Genomic DNA, 16,261 nt, shown 5'->3' on the forward strand with positions numbered 1-16,261 from the left:
TAAACCAGCTTATATTACTGTTCTGACTTCATGAAAATTAATTGGATTTTCATGGATTGAGGAAACTGTTCACTCTCATGGATATCTCGATTTGTAGTTTTGCTAAATACTGCATACAAGCCTATCGAAAAGGAGTAGGTCCGGTAAGGACCGTTTTTGGCCTCAAATTTCAGGTTCATCTGACGAAAGATTTTGACCACTTTTTAAACACTGAAGTGTCTATTTCATTTGATCAATTAGTTTATGTGAACGATTTTAACTGATTTAATCATTTAACTTGATCCGATTCAAGCTCAAATATGAAAAATCTACCAAATATGCCAAAAAATGTCACTTTTCAGATGGTTTTTTGCCAAAAATGAAAGTGGCCGCATCCGTGTTCATCCTCAACCTTTATGTATGTTATGTATTATCATAAAATACAACTTACATTTCAATATAAAGGATGAACACGAATGCGGCCACTTTTGTTTAACACCAAAACCGTCTAAAATTTAACTAAAATGCTAAAATTGTGATGATTTTAGTAATTTAGCATGACTTAATGGTGCTAGTACCCAATATATGTGCATTGTATTGTAAAAAACAGCCCATATTTATGTAGTAGAAGCATTCTACTGTCCAATAAATAACTAAAAGTTTACGTTTTAACAATTTTGAAAAAATGCTATATTTTGGGGCCAAAAAGGGGTCTTACTGAACCTACTCCTTTGTTATTCATTGAACATTTAAATTAATGGTTCACCTGTACCCACAAAATCCACGTAAATTGGTATCCAATGAATAATAATTAATTCACAGTATCTCAATAGGATAAAACCAAAAATCGATTGGAACCAATGTAAGAATCTATACTTTCAGAATTTTATTTTGTATCATTTTATAAGAAAATCTAAGTTTGACATACATGTAGTTGTGTCTATTGATTTATTTTCTTCCTTGAATATACATGTAGTTAAGTCACTTGCAAAAAAAACTTTGCTACAGATACAATTGCTATTCTAACACCAAGAAATAAGATATACTTACCAAACTAATAATAATAACAATAACTCGAGAATATAGTCCTAATCTTTTGACAATAACATCGGACAGGAGCCCGCCAACAGTGACACTTAATATACCTCCTACAATAGGTATCCATGACATATAGTCACCTATCTGTTCTTTAGTCTGATGTAAGTCTGTAAAGTACTGTTGTGTGTTGTAGGATATTACATAGCCCGCTGAAATAGAAAATATCAATATTATACAAAAGTAAGATCACAAAAATACCAAACACCAAAGAATATTCAAAACTGATAGTCCCTAAATAAATGGCAAAATCAAAAGCTCAAAACACATCAAACGAATGGACAACAACTGTCATATTCCTGACTTGGTACAGGCATTTTCTTATGTAGAAAACGGTGGATTAAATTTGTTTAAAAAGCTAGCTAAACCTCTTACTTGTATGACAGTTGCATAAAATTCCATTATATTGACAACAATGTGTGAACAAAACAGACAGACATGATAATAGGTAAAAAGGTCAAAAATATGGGAACAGCAGTCAACATTGCGTTATTATATTAATATTGATTTATTAAGGGAGTTGGCTTCTCAGTTTTAAAATAATTAACTTTTCAAAACACTAGCATATATTGAGAGGATTAATTAAGGAATCAAAAGAGCAAAAAAAATATAAGTCACCATGCTTTTTTTCGAGATGTTAGCCATTGAAATTTTAGCGGGAAAATTTTCTCTCTTAACTTTTCATAGCTTTATCATTGACAAGTTTAACGTCCTCAAAAACTATTAAAAAATAATAAAAAATTTTTAAGACTTTCTTTAACAGACAGCTTATCATTATACATCTAAAAGTATTATAAAAAGAAAAATGGGGGTCACTGGGCAAAATTTGTTGAGGCATTCAAATGGATAAAACCAGAGCATTCCGAAAATCTGACCAAAATTCCAAAACATGACAAGCAAGCTTCCTTAATAAAATGACAATTGTCATTTACTGTCATTTACTGTAACCTCAGAAGTAATATGAGTGAAAAGTTTCAAAGGAGAAGGAATAAAATCCAGCTTTTTGTTTCCTTAAGGTGTAATACCACCATTGATTTTCCCCTATTAGTCTTTGTTAAATTTGCACTTTTCAAAAAAATGTGCAGAATTTATCTTTGTTTCAAATAAAGAAATACTTGGCATGGGTAAAGTTTTATCCTGATCAGTTCTATAGAAAAAAATTCACATAACATTTCATTGCATATAAGAAAATAACCATCATTGGAAGTTAACCAATCAAATTTCTCCCCTTATTTTATCTGTGTACAAGATTAAGTCACCATGTAACCTCAAGATTACAAAATTTTCTATAGAAATCCCAAATAAAAAATTAGGGTGTTTTAAAATACCCAAGACATATGTTTATGACACAGAAATGGTTTTACTGCAATAAAATGTAGGATTAATTACCTACAACTGTCAAATTCAAGGGAATATTTTTTTCGACCTACTTTCGTATACAACCAGATGTGACGTACCATGATTTGGTGGTATTACATCTATATTAGGTGTAATACAACCATTGATTTTCCCCTATTAGTCTTTGTTAAATTTGCACTTTTCAAAAAAATGTGAAGAATTTATCTTTGTTTCAAATAAAGAAATACTTGGCATGGGTAAAGTTTTATCCTGATCAGTTCTATAGAAAAAAATTCACATAACATTTCATTGCATATAAGAAAATAACCATCATTGGAAGTTAACCAATCAAATTTCTCCCCTTATTTTATCTGTGTACAAGATTAAGTCACCATGTAACCTCAAGATTACAAAATTTTCTATAGAAATCCCAAATAAAAAATTAGGGTGTTTTAAAATACCCAAGACATATGTTTATGACACAGAAATGGTTTTACTGCAATAAAATGTAGGATTAATTACCTACAACTGTCAAATTCAAGGGAATATTTTTTTCGACCTACTTTCGTATACAACCAGATGTGACGTACCATGATTTGGTGGTATTACATCTATATTAGGTGTAATACAACCATTGATTTTCCCCTATTAGTCTTTGTTAAATTTGCACTTTTCAAAAAAATGTGCAGAATTTATCTTTGTTTCAAATAAAGAAATACTTGGCATGGGTAAAGATTTATCCTGATCAGTTCTATAGAAAAAAATCACATAACATTTCATTGCATATAAGAAAATAACCATCATTGGAAGTTAACCAATCAAATTTCCCCCCTCATTTTATCTGTGTACAAGGTTTAGTCACCATGTAACCTCAAGATTACAAAATTTTCTATAGAAATCCCAAATAAAAAATAATGGTGTTTTGAAATACCCAAGACATATGTTTATGACACAGAAATGGTTTTACTGCAATAAAATGTAGGATTAATTACCTACAACTGTCAAATTCAGGGGAATAATTTTTTTAGACCTACTTTCGTATACAACCGGATATGACGTACCATGATTTGGTGGTATTACACCTTAAGCTAAAAATCCAAAAGTATAAATGTCTATCAAGTAATAACATTCTTCAGATATTCATAAAACATTAGTCAGTGGATTCATTAATATTCGTGGGAACAAATTTTTGTGGATCTTATAGATTAACCACATTTTTATGATTTTTACAAAGAATAAATTCATCCTACGGTTTTATGCAGACTTTTGTAAATCCACAAAGAAAATTCAAAACGGAAAGTCCCTAATCAAATGGCAAAATCAAAAGGTCAAACACATCAAACGAATGGACAACTATTACCTGCTGCATTTGTTTGCACCTGTCCTAAGTCAGGAACCTGATGTTCAGTGGTTGTCATTTGTTGATGTGGTTCATAAATGTTTCTCATTTTATATTTCAAATATATTTGTTTTCCTGTTTGAATGGTTTTACACTAGTCATTTTTAAGGGCCCTTTATAGCTTGCTGTTCAGTATAAAGGCTTCCTGTTGAAGACCCTAAGTTGACCTTTAATGGTTTACTTTTACAAATTATGATTTGGATGAAGAGTTGTCTCATTGGCACTCATACCACATGTTCTTATATTTAACAACTGCCATATTCCTAATTTGGTACAGACATTTTATTATGTAGAAAATGACATTTCTTATGTACAAACCTGCATTTCTAATTGATGAGGCTAGCAATAACAACATCACAGATGGGTTAAAAAATCTGCTAAATACTCTTTTAGCTTTATATTTGACACTCATTGTGTTCTGTTCTTTATCTGCATCCTTATCAGGTTCACTTTGTTGTCTAGGTGGGTCTTTAACTGTTAAGAACAACAAGGCTGCTACAGCTATACCTGGAATGGCTGCTAAAAAATAACTCCATCGCCAACCCTAAAACAACAAATGTCATATATACATGGCCTAGTATAACATAAACAACCATATAAACAAAACATAGTATAAACATGGCCTTCTATATCATACCAAAAACTTCCACAAGAGTGCCCACAGCCATCTTTACTGACCATTGATATTATGTTGATAGTCCTAAATATAAAGCTTTACTACAACTATACCATGATCCAAGTAAATGAGGTCAAGGTCAGATAAACCAAACTGGAAATACATACCGTATACCCGATACAATCATTCCATCCACCAAATATGTTTTAAATATAAATGACCTATTGCACATTTAAGAAACAATATAGTTGTTCATTTCTGTGTGGTGAAACCATGTTATTCAAATAATAATAACTATGTTCGTCTACTCAGTTGTAACTTACTTGATTGTTTATATTGGCCTTGCTGATAAAATTCCCAAAGGCATATGACATACTGTAGCCAATGTAGATACCCCAATTATATACACCTAATGCTAATCCACGACTCTGCTTAGGGAAGTAATCTGCTATCATAGAAGCTGCAAAGGGGGTACATCCAGCCTCCCTAAAATAAAAAAAGATCAAGATAAATACTGTGGATTCTTTATTATTCCTTGGATACTAATTGAGCCTGTAATTCAGTGGTTTTCGTTTGTTGATGTGTTACATATTTGTTTTCCGTTCATTTTTTTTACATAAATTAGGTTGTTAGTTTTCTCTTTTGAATTGTTTGACATTGTTGAAGGCTGTAGGTTGCATTTCTGTAAATATTGACAATGCAATTTCCCATAGGAACTCCTTTTACGGCTAAAACTGTACCACTTTCACTATGAAGTTTTGAAAAAAATCTTATCCTAGAATTGAAAGTTCATATGCACTACAATTTTTTTCAAAGGTCAAAATATAGGGCTGTGTGGCATATTTTCAAGGTTTATATGCCCTGAACTTTTCAGAGTTTAAACTAACACTAATTTTCTTAACTACCCCTACCTCGAATGAAGGGTTACCACAGATTTCAATGTAAACAATATGCACATGTATATTTACTGGTAACATTCCCAAGTTATGTCTCTATGAGATATGAGATGGAACACAGAGAGCATAACTGGGAACCAGTATGTAAACAAAATTAATTTTCTATGAATATTCTAGATCTCCCCAAAAGAGACGTGGTTTGAGAAACAGCTGTATTTACAAAGTGAAACCTGTACAGTGACCTATAGTTGTTAATTTCTGAGTCATTTGGTCTCTTGTGGAGAGTTGTCTCATTGGCAATCATACCACATCTTTTTTATATTCTAACTCAAATTACTTATTATCCTCTGTCATTGTTTGACTGAAGTATTTTGTAAATGAAATTTTCAATGAATAAATAGATAAATGTAAAATCAGACCTAAATATGTATGGAAGTCATGCAGTTATCAAATTATCAAATTAAAAAGGCAGAAAGGGAGAACTTCGTGTGATGGTATAGGAAACCCCAATTATAACTCAACTATACAGTTATATGACAATCTAAAATACCTGTCCATATATACTAATACCCTAAACATGAACTTTGTCAAAATCTCATAACTACTATGTACAAAAAGCTGTTCATAAATTACTTACCCTATACCAAGTCCAAATCTCAGGATGACTATCTGCCAATAGCTGTTCACAAATTACTTACCCTATACCAAGTCCAAATCTCAGGATGACTATCTGCCAATAACTGTTCACAAATTACTTACCCTATACCTTGTCCAAATCTCAGGATGACTATCTGCCAATAGCTGTTCACAAATTACTTACCCTATACCTAGTCCAAATCTCAGGATGACTATCTGCCAATAGCTGTTCACAAATCCTGTCAATAACGTCATGGTTGACCAGATTAACAAACATGAGGCCAACATGACCTTACGATTATATTTGTCTGCAGCAAAACTAATGAAGATCCCAGAAAATGTATAAATGACTATAAAAACGGGTCCAGCTACTAACTGGTACTCTAATCCCTGACCATTGTAGTCCCATTTACACACATAGCTACCATTGCCATTTCTGATATCTAAGCATCTGAAATAAACATTAGCAAATTTTTTATTGATGTCTGTTTTTGCATGTACAATTTCAGACCATTACCTGCGGCAACTCTAACAAATCAGAAGAACTTCAAGAAAAACAGAAATTTCAATTTTGGTTTTAATGAAATTATCTTTTAAATCATTGACATTACCTCACATGTAGCATCAAATGTACTTTTATCTTCACCATTATATAATTACATTACATGTATGTTTCATTTGCACATTTTTGGAATAAATTTGTTCCACGCTTCATATAAATGCACTTCGATCAATGGTAGACATTTTTGCATAAATAAAATTCATGTTTAACACAATGTTTAAACAAAGATAAATACAACACTTTTTTTTTGTTTTATAGTTACATGCTTAACGTATGCTAAATGATATAACTTGGAAAAAGAAGTATTATTCTATCAAGATTCAATGTTGTTGACCAGAGTACATGTATTTTTTATATGATTTATTATATTCAAAACTAACGGTTTACTTTTATAAATTGTGACTTGGATGGAGAGTTGTCTCATCTTCCTATATCTATAGACTTACAAGTTTTCAGCTCCAGCCTCACATTTAATATGAGTGTTGTTGGAGCCTATCAGATCACTGTCTGTGAAATAAGTACTGTTGATCATACAAGCCTGGTCCCCAAAGTGAACCTCCTGGGCCATAGACTTAGCCGTGATACCAAACAGGAACCGGTCCAACTGATTCAACAGATATGTCAACAGGAACAAAAACAAAGCCCAAACATTTGTCGTGTTAAAGGTTTGAAAAAAGCCCAACTCTGCAAAAACAATAGACAGTTATCATTGTGTCATATCTGTCATATTTGTTTTTTGTAAATTGTTTTGATATCAATCATGTCAATTAAACCTTTAGTTTTCTCAATTGAATTGTATCATATTTTTCATGTCAGGGCTTCTTTGTCCATTATGCAGTATGGTATTTTTTCTCATTGTTGAAGGCTGTTGGTCACCTATATTTGCTTACATCCACTTCATTTGAACTTTGATGGATAGTTTTTCTCATTGATAATTATACCACATCTCTTTATTTTTATATAAAACATTGAAAGAAATAAAATTGAGAATGGAAATGGGGAATGTGTCAAAGAGACAACAACCCGACCAAATAAAAAACAACAGCAGAGGGTCACCAACAGGTCTTCAATGTAGCGAGAAATTCCCACACCAGGAGGCGTCCTTCAGCTGGCCCCTAAACAAATATATACTAGTCCAGTGATAATGAACGCCATACTAATTTCCAAATTGTACACAAGAAACTAAAATTAAAATAATACAAGACTAACAAAGGCCAGAGGCTCCTGACTTGGGACATTCTTTAAATAACTTATATTCAAGATGAAGTTAAAAATGTACTTTTACCCTCTGCATGTATACCATGTAAATTTATGTATTAAACACTTTCAATACAGAAATCATTTTTATCTTTAAAACACACTCAACATGTTTTATGCTATGAAAAATTCAAAAATAAAGGAAACCATGAGTTTTGTCCAAGTACTGTAAAATAATAAAGGGTCCTGATGGTTGATGTGTAAAATTATGATAAAAATCAATAACGGTCTAAAAAAATATGTCTGACTTAAATATCAGAATTGGTGTTTTTAATATTTAAGTTAAATCTAAGGTATTGTCTTTGGAAAAGCACATTATACATGTACATAAAGGTATGTGATCTATTTAAAAGCAAATGGGTCCTTCAGTTTTTGGAATAGTAAATAAAAGAAACATACCAACAGTCGCCTGTTTTTCCATTGTTCTTTGATCTGTTTTTTCTGTAGACTCTGTAATAAATTAACATGTGAAAATGTGAGAGATATAGCAAACACTTCTACTGAGGATTCAGTATTAATCGTGGGATAACAATTTTCATGGATTTCCTTGTGATAGGTAAACAATTTTAAATGTTCAACAAATGGCAGATTTGCTGTATAATTATTTGCAGAATTTTGGGAAACAACAAATTCAAATATCCATGAAAAAGCAAATTTTCCTCCATGCACGAAAAATGGTACCTAGAAAATAAAAGAAACTACAGAATATATGTATATAATGTACAAATTCAATAACAAACAACACATGTTCTTTGTGCATAAGCTGAACTACCTTACTCAAAAGCAGAATAAACCCACTACAAAAGGTTTAATGTTATTGTTATTTCAAACATTTTATCTACATCACTATTACAAGTAGGAAATAAGGCTAATATGTCTTACTTGGATGATCTTGTCCTATAATAAATACATCTAGGAAGTTAGAACATATATATATGACAAAAACAAATTACTGCTAATTATATAAGTTGGTTAAGAGCTTAAAAACACACAAAAAAGTATTGAGGAAAATAAATTGGTTTACAGATCTATATGACAGCAAACTCATAAAAATGAAGTATAAATTACAAAATAGCTGCATGCATTACAGGTCATTTTCAGTCTTTCAAAAAGACAAAGTGGACAAAAAGAGCAATGTTTTGTCCATTTTGGCTTGCCAAAATTCTCTCAAAATTAACTGAAAAAACCCTGCAGAGCTAAGATTAGACTTTGGTGTTATTCTATTCCACAGTAAACAGTGATAGTACTTTAAATGTATTGTGTACCTCTACTTCTAAATAGTAAAGAAAATAGTGACTTATCTCCCCTTCTATAGGTTTAAACTTAACACTGCAATGTATATATATTGCAAATTAAACCATATCTCACACCTAAAAAATTTAGACTGTCAGAAAATAAAAAACCTATTGTTACCATAATTTAAAATCCCAAACACCAATAAAAACAGACTGGCAGATGCACATACAACATAAAAGGAACATTACAAAAAATAAATGTACATACAAATATTCAACAGTGAAATTTGAAACTTGAAATAATATAAAATACCAAAAAACTTGGAATGATATCTGGTTCCATGAAATTACTAACCTGTAGTCAATTCTCTTTTTCCTTTCCTAATAATAATTATATAAGAATGTGGTGAGTTGAATCAGGAAAATGAATCTTGAATCAAGGTCTTTTCTAATGAATGTTTTGAATTGAATCAGAAAAAAAGAACCTTGATCAAGGCCTTTTCTAAGGAGTGTTTGTGAGTTGAAATGTTGTGAGCTGAATAAGGAAAAGGAACCTCGGATCAATGCCTTTTCTAATGAAAGTTGAGTTGATCAGGAAAAAGAACCTCGGATCAAGGCCTTTTCTAATGAATGTTGTAGATTGAACAAGGACATCAAATCTCAGATAACTTTTTATAATAACAGTTATAATGCCTTTTATAAATACTAAGTGTATAAGTCAATCTAAAACTAAAATGAACAATAACAAAAATAACATGCAAATCAGAAAAAACAAGCAACAGACTGTTAGTAAACTAAAGCATTAAAAATGTTAAATAAAAACGAAATAAAAGGTTGAGTTAGTATAATTCACAACACCATGTGTTAACAAACCTTCATTCCTGATAGAATCATAGCCCCTGTGTCTAACAGCTTCTTTAATAGATGCCATTCTGTGTCAGAAAATATACAACTTACATAGAATTATATTCGTTTTCTTGGAATTTAAACAGACTGCATTACTGAATATTGTTATGTTAACTTTGAAGGGCTATAATTCTTTAAATTTAAAGGTCTTATACAAATAGTCATTGTTGATTTTAGAGTTAAATAATTTATTCATTTAACCTTTTCTTAGAATACAGGTCAGTACTTATACAGTTTAAATAAATCCTTATGTTTATGATTCCTCATTAGTTGGTCTTCTCTAGCATTAAATCATAAATATTACTTTTTTTACTTTAATATGCAATACACATGCTTTTCTCTCAAGATACATTATACAGATGAAACAATGTGTCCATAGTACATGGATGCCCCACTCAAACTATCATTTTCTATGTGGACTGTGAAAGTGAAGTCAAAAATCTAATTTGGCACTAAATTTAGAAAGATTATATCATATTATAAGGAACATGTGTACTAAGTTTCAAGTTGATTGGACTTCAATTCATCAAATACTAGTCTACCTTGACCAAAACTTAACCAAAAATTAAAACCTGTAGCAGGACAGACAGACAAACAGATGCACAGATCAAAAAATGTAATGCCCTTAGATGGGGCATAAAAATCTGTTTTCCTGTTGATTTCACTGATTAATAATATTTTTAATTTTAAGTGTTACATGGTCAATGTTTTCTTTTTTTCAATGATGTCACAAATATGTCAGAGTAATATGACATTATTCAAGATTCCCAACCTATTAAAACATATAGGCAAGCAGATTAATTCAAATCAAACAACTAGTAGAATTAGTCCATTAAAAACTAGCAAGACAAATTAGTTATTAACTGACGTAGAATTAGAGAAAAATATAGTTCTCCAAGAATTCACTCCAAGAAATCATTATTAAACAATTTTCTAAGAAGAACATGCATTACCTTAAATTATAAAGCTGAAATTCTTCTGAATATCAGGATTATCTAACTGTTATTTTCACAATGTTTCTGTATAATCTCTAAAATATATACATGTACATTCTTTAATATCATTTTCATCAAATTACTGAAATACAATATAAATGGATATCAATATATAAGCACTGTACATAACAATCATAATATGCAGCCCAGAAAGAAGGGTTATCATGGTTACTCCTTCTCAAAACTTTGTATATGATATTCTGTTATTGTCAGTCAGAATTATGGGGAAACATGAATCAGATTTTCAAAAATGGTTTCACAAAGTTAATGAATTACTTTATCTGCATTTGGATTTATTTCCATGACTTCCACATCTTCAGATACCAATGTTGGTGAATCTCATTGTCCAAAACTTATATACATGTATATAGGAATTCAAATCTCACCTCATGCAAGTAGTTTTTAGAAGAAAAAAAATCAAACTTTGTGTTGGAATGAGTAGGAAATGTTTATGGCCAGAATAGCACAAAATCATAGTGTTTTTGTTGTAAAATGATGTTGCTGTAGTCAACTGTAGAAATAGTAGTGTCTCATAACTAATTGAACTACTAGAGTAGATGACTAGTACAAATTGCACTGTGAGCTTTATCTCATGATCTCAGTATTTTCTCTTTTCCTGTTGTTATTTTAGTCATACTGATATTGTTGCATTTTTTAAGTGGTTTTTTTTGTATTATTATTATCATATTCAATTGCAGTGAATATTTTCAACTGGATCCCATAGATTGAACAGCTGTATCATTGCTACAGGATAACTTTGTCATTCAGTTGACATTTGAACAATTTTAAACATGTACATTTGTGTCCCCCAACATCCCCTCATTCTTCGATCTTATTATGCATGGATCAGCATAAAGTTATCAAAGTCAATTACCATACTAAGTCTTACATTTTTTTGTATATTAAGCTTTAAATCTCCTTTTTATATATATATATAGACAATTTGTGAAAGATTTAAACAGAAATTACTTTAGCATTATATTGTTAAGATGTGCAATCACAATCTAATATCTTCATGGGTGCACATGTATCTATCTTGCCATTACAGTGATATTACAATGCACATACAATTTTCATTTATCTTCTTTGATGTTAATAGCTCACCATGCAGAAATTGACATTCTAAATGATATTTGAACATAATATATATATTCAAATGTATAAACATGTAGGTGTACAGCCATTAGCATGATTAGGGATTATAAGATTATACAAATACTTATACAGCCATCATATTACAATGCACATACAATTTTCATTTATCTTCTTTGATGTTAATAGCTCACCATGCAGAAATTGACATTCTAAATGATATTTGAACATAATATATATATTCAAATGTATAAACATGTAGGTGTACAGCCATTAGCATGATTAGGGATTATAAGATTATACAAATACTTATACAGCCATCAAAGATTACTTTCACATTTTAAACAATGTTTTATTTTCTCATTTCAATCAAGGATGTATATACAGTAAGACAAATCCTTTGTTCAATCTGAGAATAGTATATATTTTGCTTGCTGAATGCTTAAAAGTCCAGTGGCAAATATTTCAAATTCATGCATATTCAAGATCAGGACCACTAGTATATTAAAATATATGAAGCTTTTTTGTATATTATGCCACAGATTCAATATAGAATATGGGACTACTGTATGTGTTATCACAAGGCTGTAGTACAGTTCAATGTAGTCTCATATACAATTCTATACAAGGATCCTTGTTCTATATTTTATAGCATTTGTGTGCATTGTTTACATTTTAAAAACATCCTGTTATCAATTTCTTTTCCAAGTTGCTTTCAATAATTATAGTATCTCTGCGCTGAAATTAACCAATGGATAAAAATACCTTTTCAGACAGACTTCACATCTTTAAACATCCCCAATTGCTCAATTGTCAAATTTGTATTATACAAGTCATCCTATAACCAAATCACGTGTGGCTGGTCACATGTGTGTGTGACACGAGTTATAAAACATGAATAAACCTTTCTATTTGGAAAAATGCTAGATTAAAGTGGTAGGATAAGTAAATTTGAAGTTTATTGCGCTCTCGAATCCAGCTTTGGCATGTAAAACAATCAAATTTCTGTGTTTCTTTGGAGCGAGTTTGTTTATATTTTAGGGCTATACTATTATTAAAATCTAGTACCGACATGGCACCTATATTCCGGAAATGTGGTACCTTTATCAGAAACATTAGGTTCCGGACCATGAGTACGCGTATGGTCCATGTAATTATACGATAAATGTTGAAACTAACTTATACTGTAAAATGCATGAGTATGACCATTCCAGGTGCCACTCGCAGGAACTTGCTTTGATTATTTGGAATATCTTCTAATTCATGACTTCTTCTTACTACATTTGTATAAATTTCAAGGTTTACCTGTATTATTAAAACCGGGTTTTTTTCAAAGTGATTATTTTCGAAGGGTTAAATATTACGCAGTGGTGTCTTGCCAGGGCTTTGTTTGGACTTGTTTGTTTGCTTTTTGGCCCTGAATGTTTGTCCCTAATAATCTGATGATATTAATAGTGCATTTGCATTCAGATATCGCAGATCAAATTTATTCGTTCGTAGTGTATTAATTTACGTTTTTTGATTGAGTTGAGCCTGCCAATTGATATTTTATCGTGTGTTTTTCTATGTTGTGATGTTATGCTATTGTTTCAGAAAAAGGGAGAAGGTTTTGTACCATTAAAACGTTTAATCCCGATGCAAATGTTTGCACCTGTCCTAAGTCAGGAATCTGATGTACAGTAGTTGTCGACTCGTTTGTTTATGTAATTTATCATACGTTTTTCTCGTTTCTCGTTTTTTTTTTATATATATAGATTAGACCGTTGGTTTTCCCGTTTGAATGGTTTTACACTAGTAATTTTAAGGCTCTTTAAAGCTTGTTGTTCGGTGTGAGCCAAGGCTCCGTGTTGAAGGCCGTACATTGACCTATAATAGTTTACTTTTTTAAATTGTTATTTGGATGGAGAGTTGTCTCATTGGCACTCACACCTCATCTTCATATATATCTACTTGGGACATTGAACCTACTTCCTTTTTCATTATTATTGTAGTGTATAAATTTGATTTAAGTGAAATTCAAATTTCATATTAAAAATAAAAAATAAAAAAAAGTTTCTGACTGAAAAATAAACTAATAAATAAACGAGGTCCACAAGATATCCATCGAAGTAAAGATTGCGTGAGTACCATTCAAAGAGGGGGTATTGATGTCAAAATGACTGGCACAAGCACAGGCACTTGTCTCAGACCCCCCCCCCCCCCCCCCCCCCCCGGCTATATACCTTAATATATTAAGTTTTTTTCCTATATACCTTGATATATTAAGTTTTTTTTTCCTATATACCTTAATATATTATGGTATATAGGGGGAAAAATATGATGCCTCGTTCACACGGACATTTAATTCGAATTGAATTCGAATCGAATGCGAATCGAATTCGCTTATCGCGTTCACACACTCTTCTTTTTTAATTCAAATTAATTCGAATTAAATAATTCAAATTAGTCATTTCGCATTAAAAATACGTTTTTGTTAATACGAATTAAAAGCTAACGTCGCCCATTTACTGTTCCTTGACCAAATTAAACTAATTCGAATTAGTTAATGCGAATCGAATTCGAATTACGTGTTAACTCAGCATGAGATGTGCCTGTAGGAACAAAACCGGGTGCTATGACGAACTGTAGGGTAACTTGCAGTTATTGCAAGCAAAATTAAGTTGCTTCACTTTAAATATAAAAAAATCTACCGATTTTACTTTTATGCATATACCTTTGCATATAAAGGCTAATGTCCTATTCAGTATTAGTTTTCGTTGATTTGATTTTTTTTCATTTCAAAGAGAAACACACATCTCTCTAATCTTTCGACACGTCAAGTCTATCCACCCAATCTATTGCTGCTGGTCAAAATATAAGGTGTAGACAATCTCTCCGAGCAAATGCAATAGATTTGGCTAAGTTTTTCTATACACGTCTACAAGTAAAATTGTAAACTTTTAAGTTTTAAATATTATTAAATTGACACTTACCAACACTTAAGATCATCGGATATAATACTTTCCTACTAACTTGTGATTAAGAACATCGTGTAGGGGATTCATGGCAAACAATTTAGTCAGTGTCACACAGTACTGAATAGGACATCGAAAGATAGTCCACCGTTCCTTAACAACGTTTGCCACTAAGTTGTTGCGACAGGATAAAAATTAGAACATGTTTAAAAACGTTATCTCTGGTTGATATGTATAATGACATCGTTAAATACTTTAAATTCTGTGGATACATTTACCTATCTTAAAAATAGAAATAAAAATAAATTGAGTTATGAAAATCTAGAAAAAAAAACAAAAAAACAATTAAGTTACATCGATCATTGTTTTAAAATATGATGATTCTGAGTTGAAGCATATCCAAACAGTTCACCAAAAACCAAAAACTCATTTTTTTCACAATTGTGCCGTTTCCATGGTAACGGCAGCCATATTAAACTATTCCATGCCATAATTAAAAAGGGGGAAGGATATTAAAAATCAAATAAGTAACGAATAGGTAACGAATAGGGAATAGGGAATAGGTAACGAATAGGGAACGAATAGGGAATAGGGAATAGGTAACGAATAGGCAACGAATAGGGAATAGGGAATAGGTAACGAATAGGTAACGAATAGGGAATAGGGAATAGGTAACGAATAGGCAACGAATAGGGAATAGGGAATAGGTAACGAATAGGGAATAGGGAATAGGTAACCAACTTGACGCCCATGATCAACACTGCTCAATACTATTCTCAGATTGAGAAGACAAATTCGCTTCATTTACTACGGAACTTACATCTTTAAAAAAACATGGCTTTTTACACAAAAGATGCAAAACGCTCTTTTAAAACACAAACTTAAATCCGGCGATGGCTTAAAAACGCGTTGTTAAATTAATTTGCATAATCTACCAAAATAATTATGCTTTAAATGTTGGGTTTTTTATCAAATATTTTTAAAAGAATGTGTACCTCATATTTTGATATTGAAAACTAGGCTATTGGAGCTGAAACGTAAAATTCAAACTTAAGATAGCCTAAGATACACAGGCACTCGTCTCAGAATTTGTTCCCCTATATACCTTTATATATATTAAGGTATATAGGAAATTTTTTCAGAGACAAGTGCCTGTGCTAAGATACCCGTGGTCAAGTGTTATACCGGCGTCACACATCAGCGTATAGCTCCGACGTACGCCGGGCGTGTTGAAAAATCATGAACAGTAAGATGGTTAGATGGATGGTGGCAAATTAAACGCATATTCATGACGAGAACAT

General features: G+C 31.4%; 1 protein-coding gene across 7 annotated transcripts in view; it reads right to left on the reverse strand.

Moving 5' to 3' along the window:
- The window catches only part of LOC139511377 (MFS-type efflux pump MSMEG_3705-like), a 29,212-nt gene extending 14,111 nt beyond the window's left edge, over positions 1 to 15,101 (reverse strand). The window contains exons 1-9 of one of the 7 annotated variants that reach the window (XM_071298047.1): positions 14,979 to 15,101; positions 10,873 to 10,949; positions 9,887 to 9,945; positions 8,178 to 8,228; positions 6,968 to 7,205; positions 6,144 to 6,410; positions 4,751 to 4,913; positions 4,130 to 4,355; positions 1,030 to 1,226 (exon numbers count right to left, since the gene is read on the reverse strand). In XM_071298047.1, the coding sequence (XP_071154148.1) occupies positions 1,030 to 1,226; positions 4,130 to 4,355; positions 4,751 to 4,913; positions 6,144 to 6,410; positions 6,968 to 7,205; positions 8,178 to 8,228; positions 9,887 to 9,944 (1,200 nt within the window). In that variant the 5' untranslated portion in view covers position 9,945; positions 10,873 to 10,949; positions 14,979 to 15,101. Of the gene's footprint in view, positions 1 to 1,029; positions 1,227 to 4,129; positions 4,356 to 4,750; positions 4,914 to 6,143; positions 6,411 to 6,967; positions 7,206 to 8,177; positions 8,229 to 9,886; positions 9,946 to 10,872; positions 10,950 to 12,678; positions 13,060 to 14,978 lie in introns of those variants that run through there. The other 6 variants (XM_071298046.1, XM_071298045.1, XM_071298051.1 and 3 more) reach the window with 6 other exon arrangements.
- Between the last annotated feature and the right edge of the window lie 1,160 nt (positions 15,102 to 16,261).

Source organism: Mytilus edulis, chromosome 2, assembly GCF_963676685.1.
Source record: "Mytilus edulis chromosome 2, xbMytEdul2.2, whole genome shotgun sequence".
NCBI lineage: Eukaryota > Metazoa > Mollusca > Bivalvia > Mytilida > Mytilidae > Mytilus > Mytilus edulis.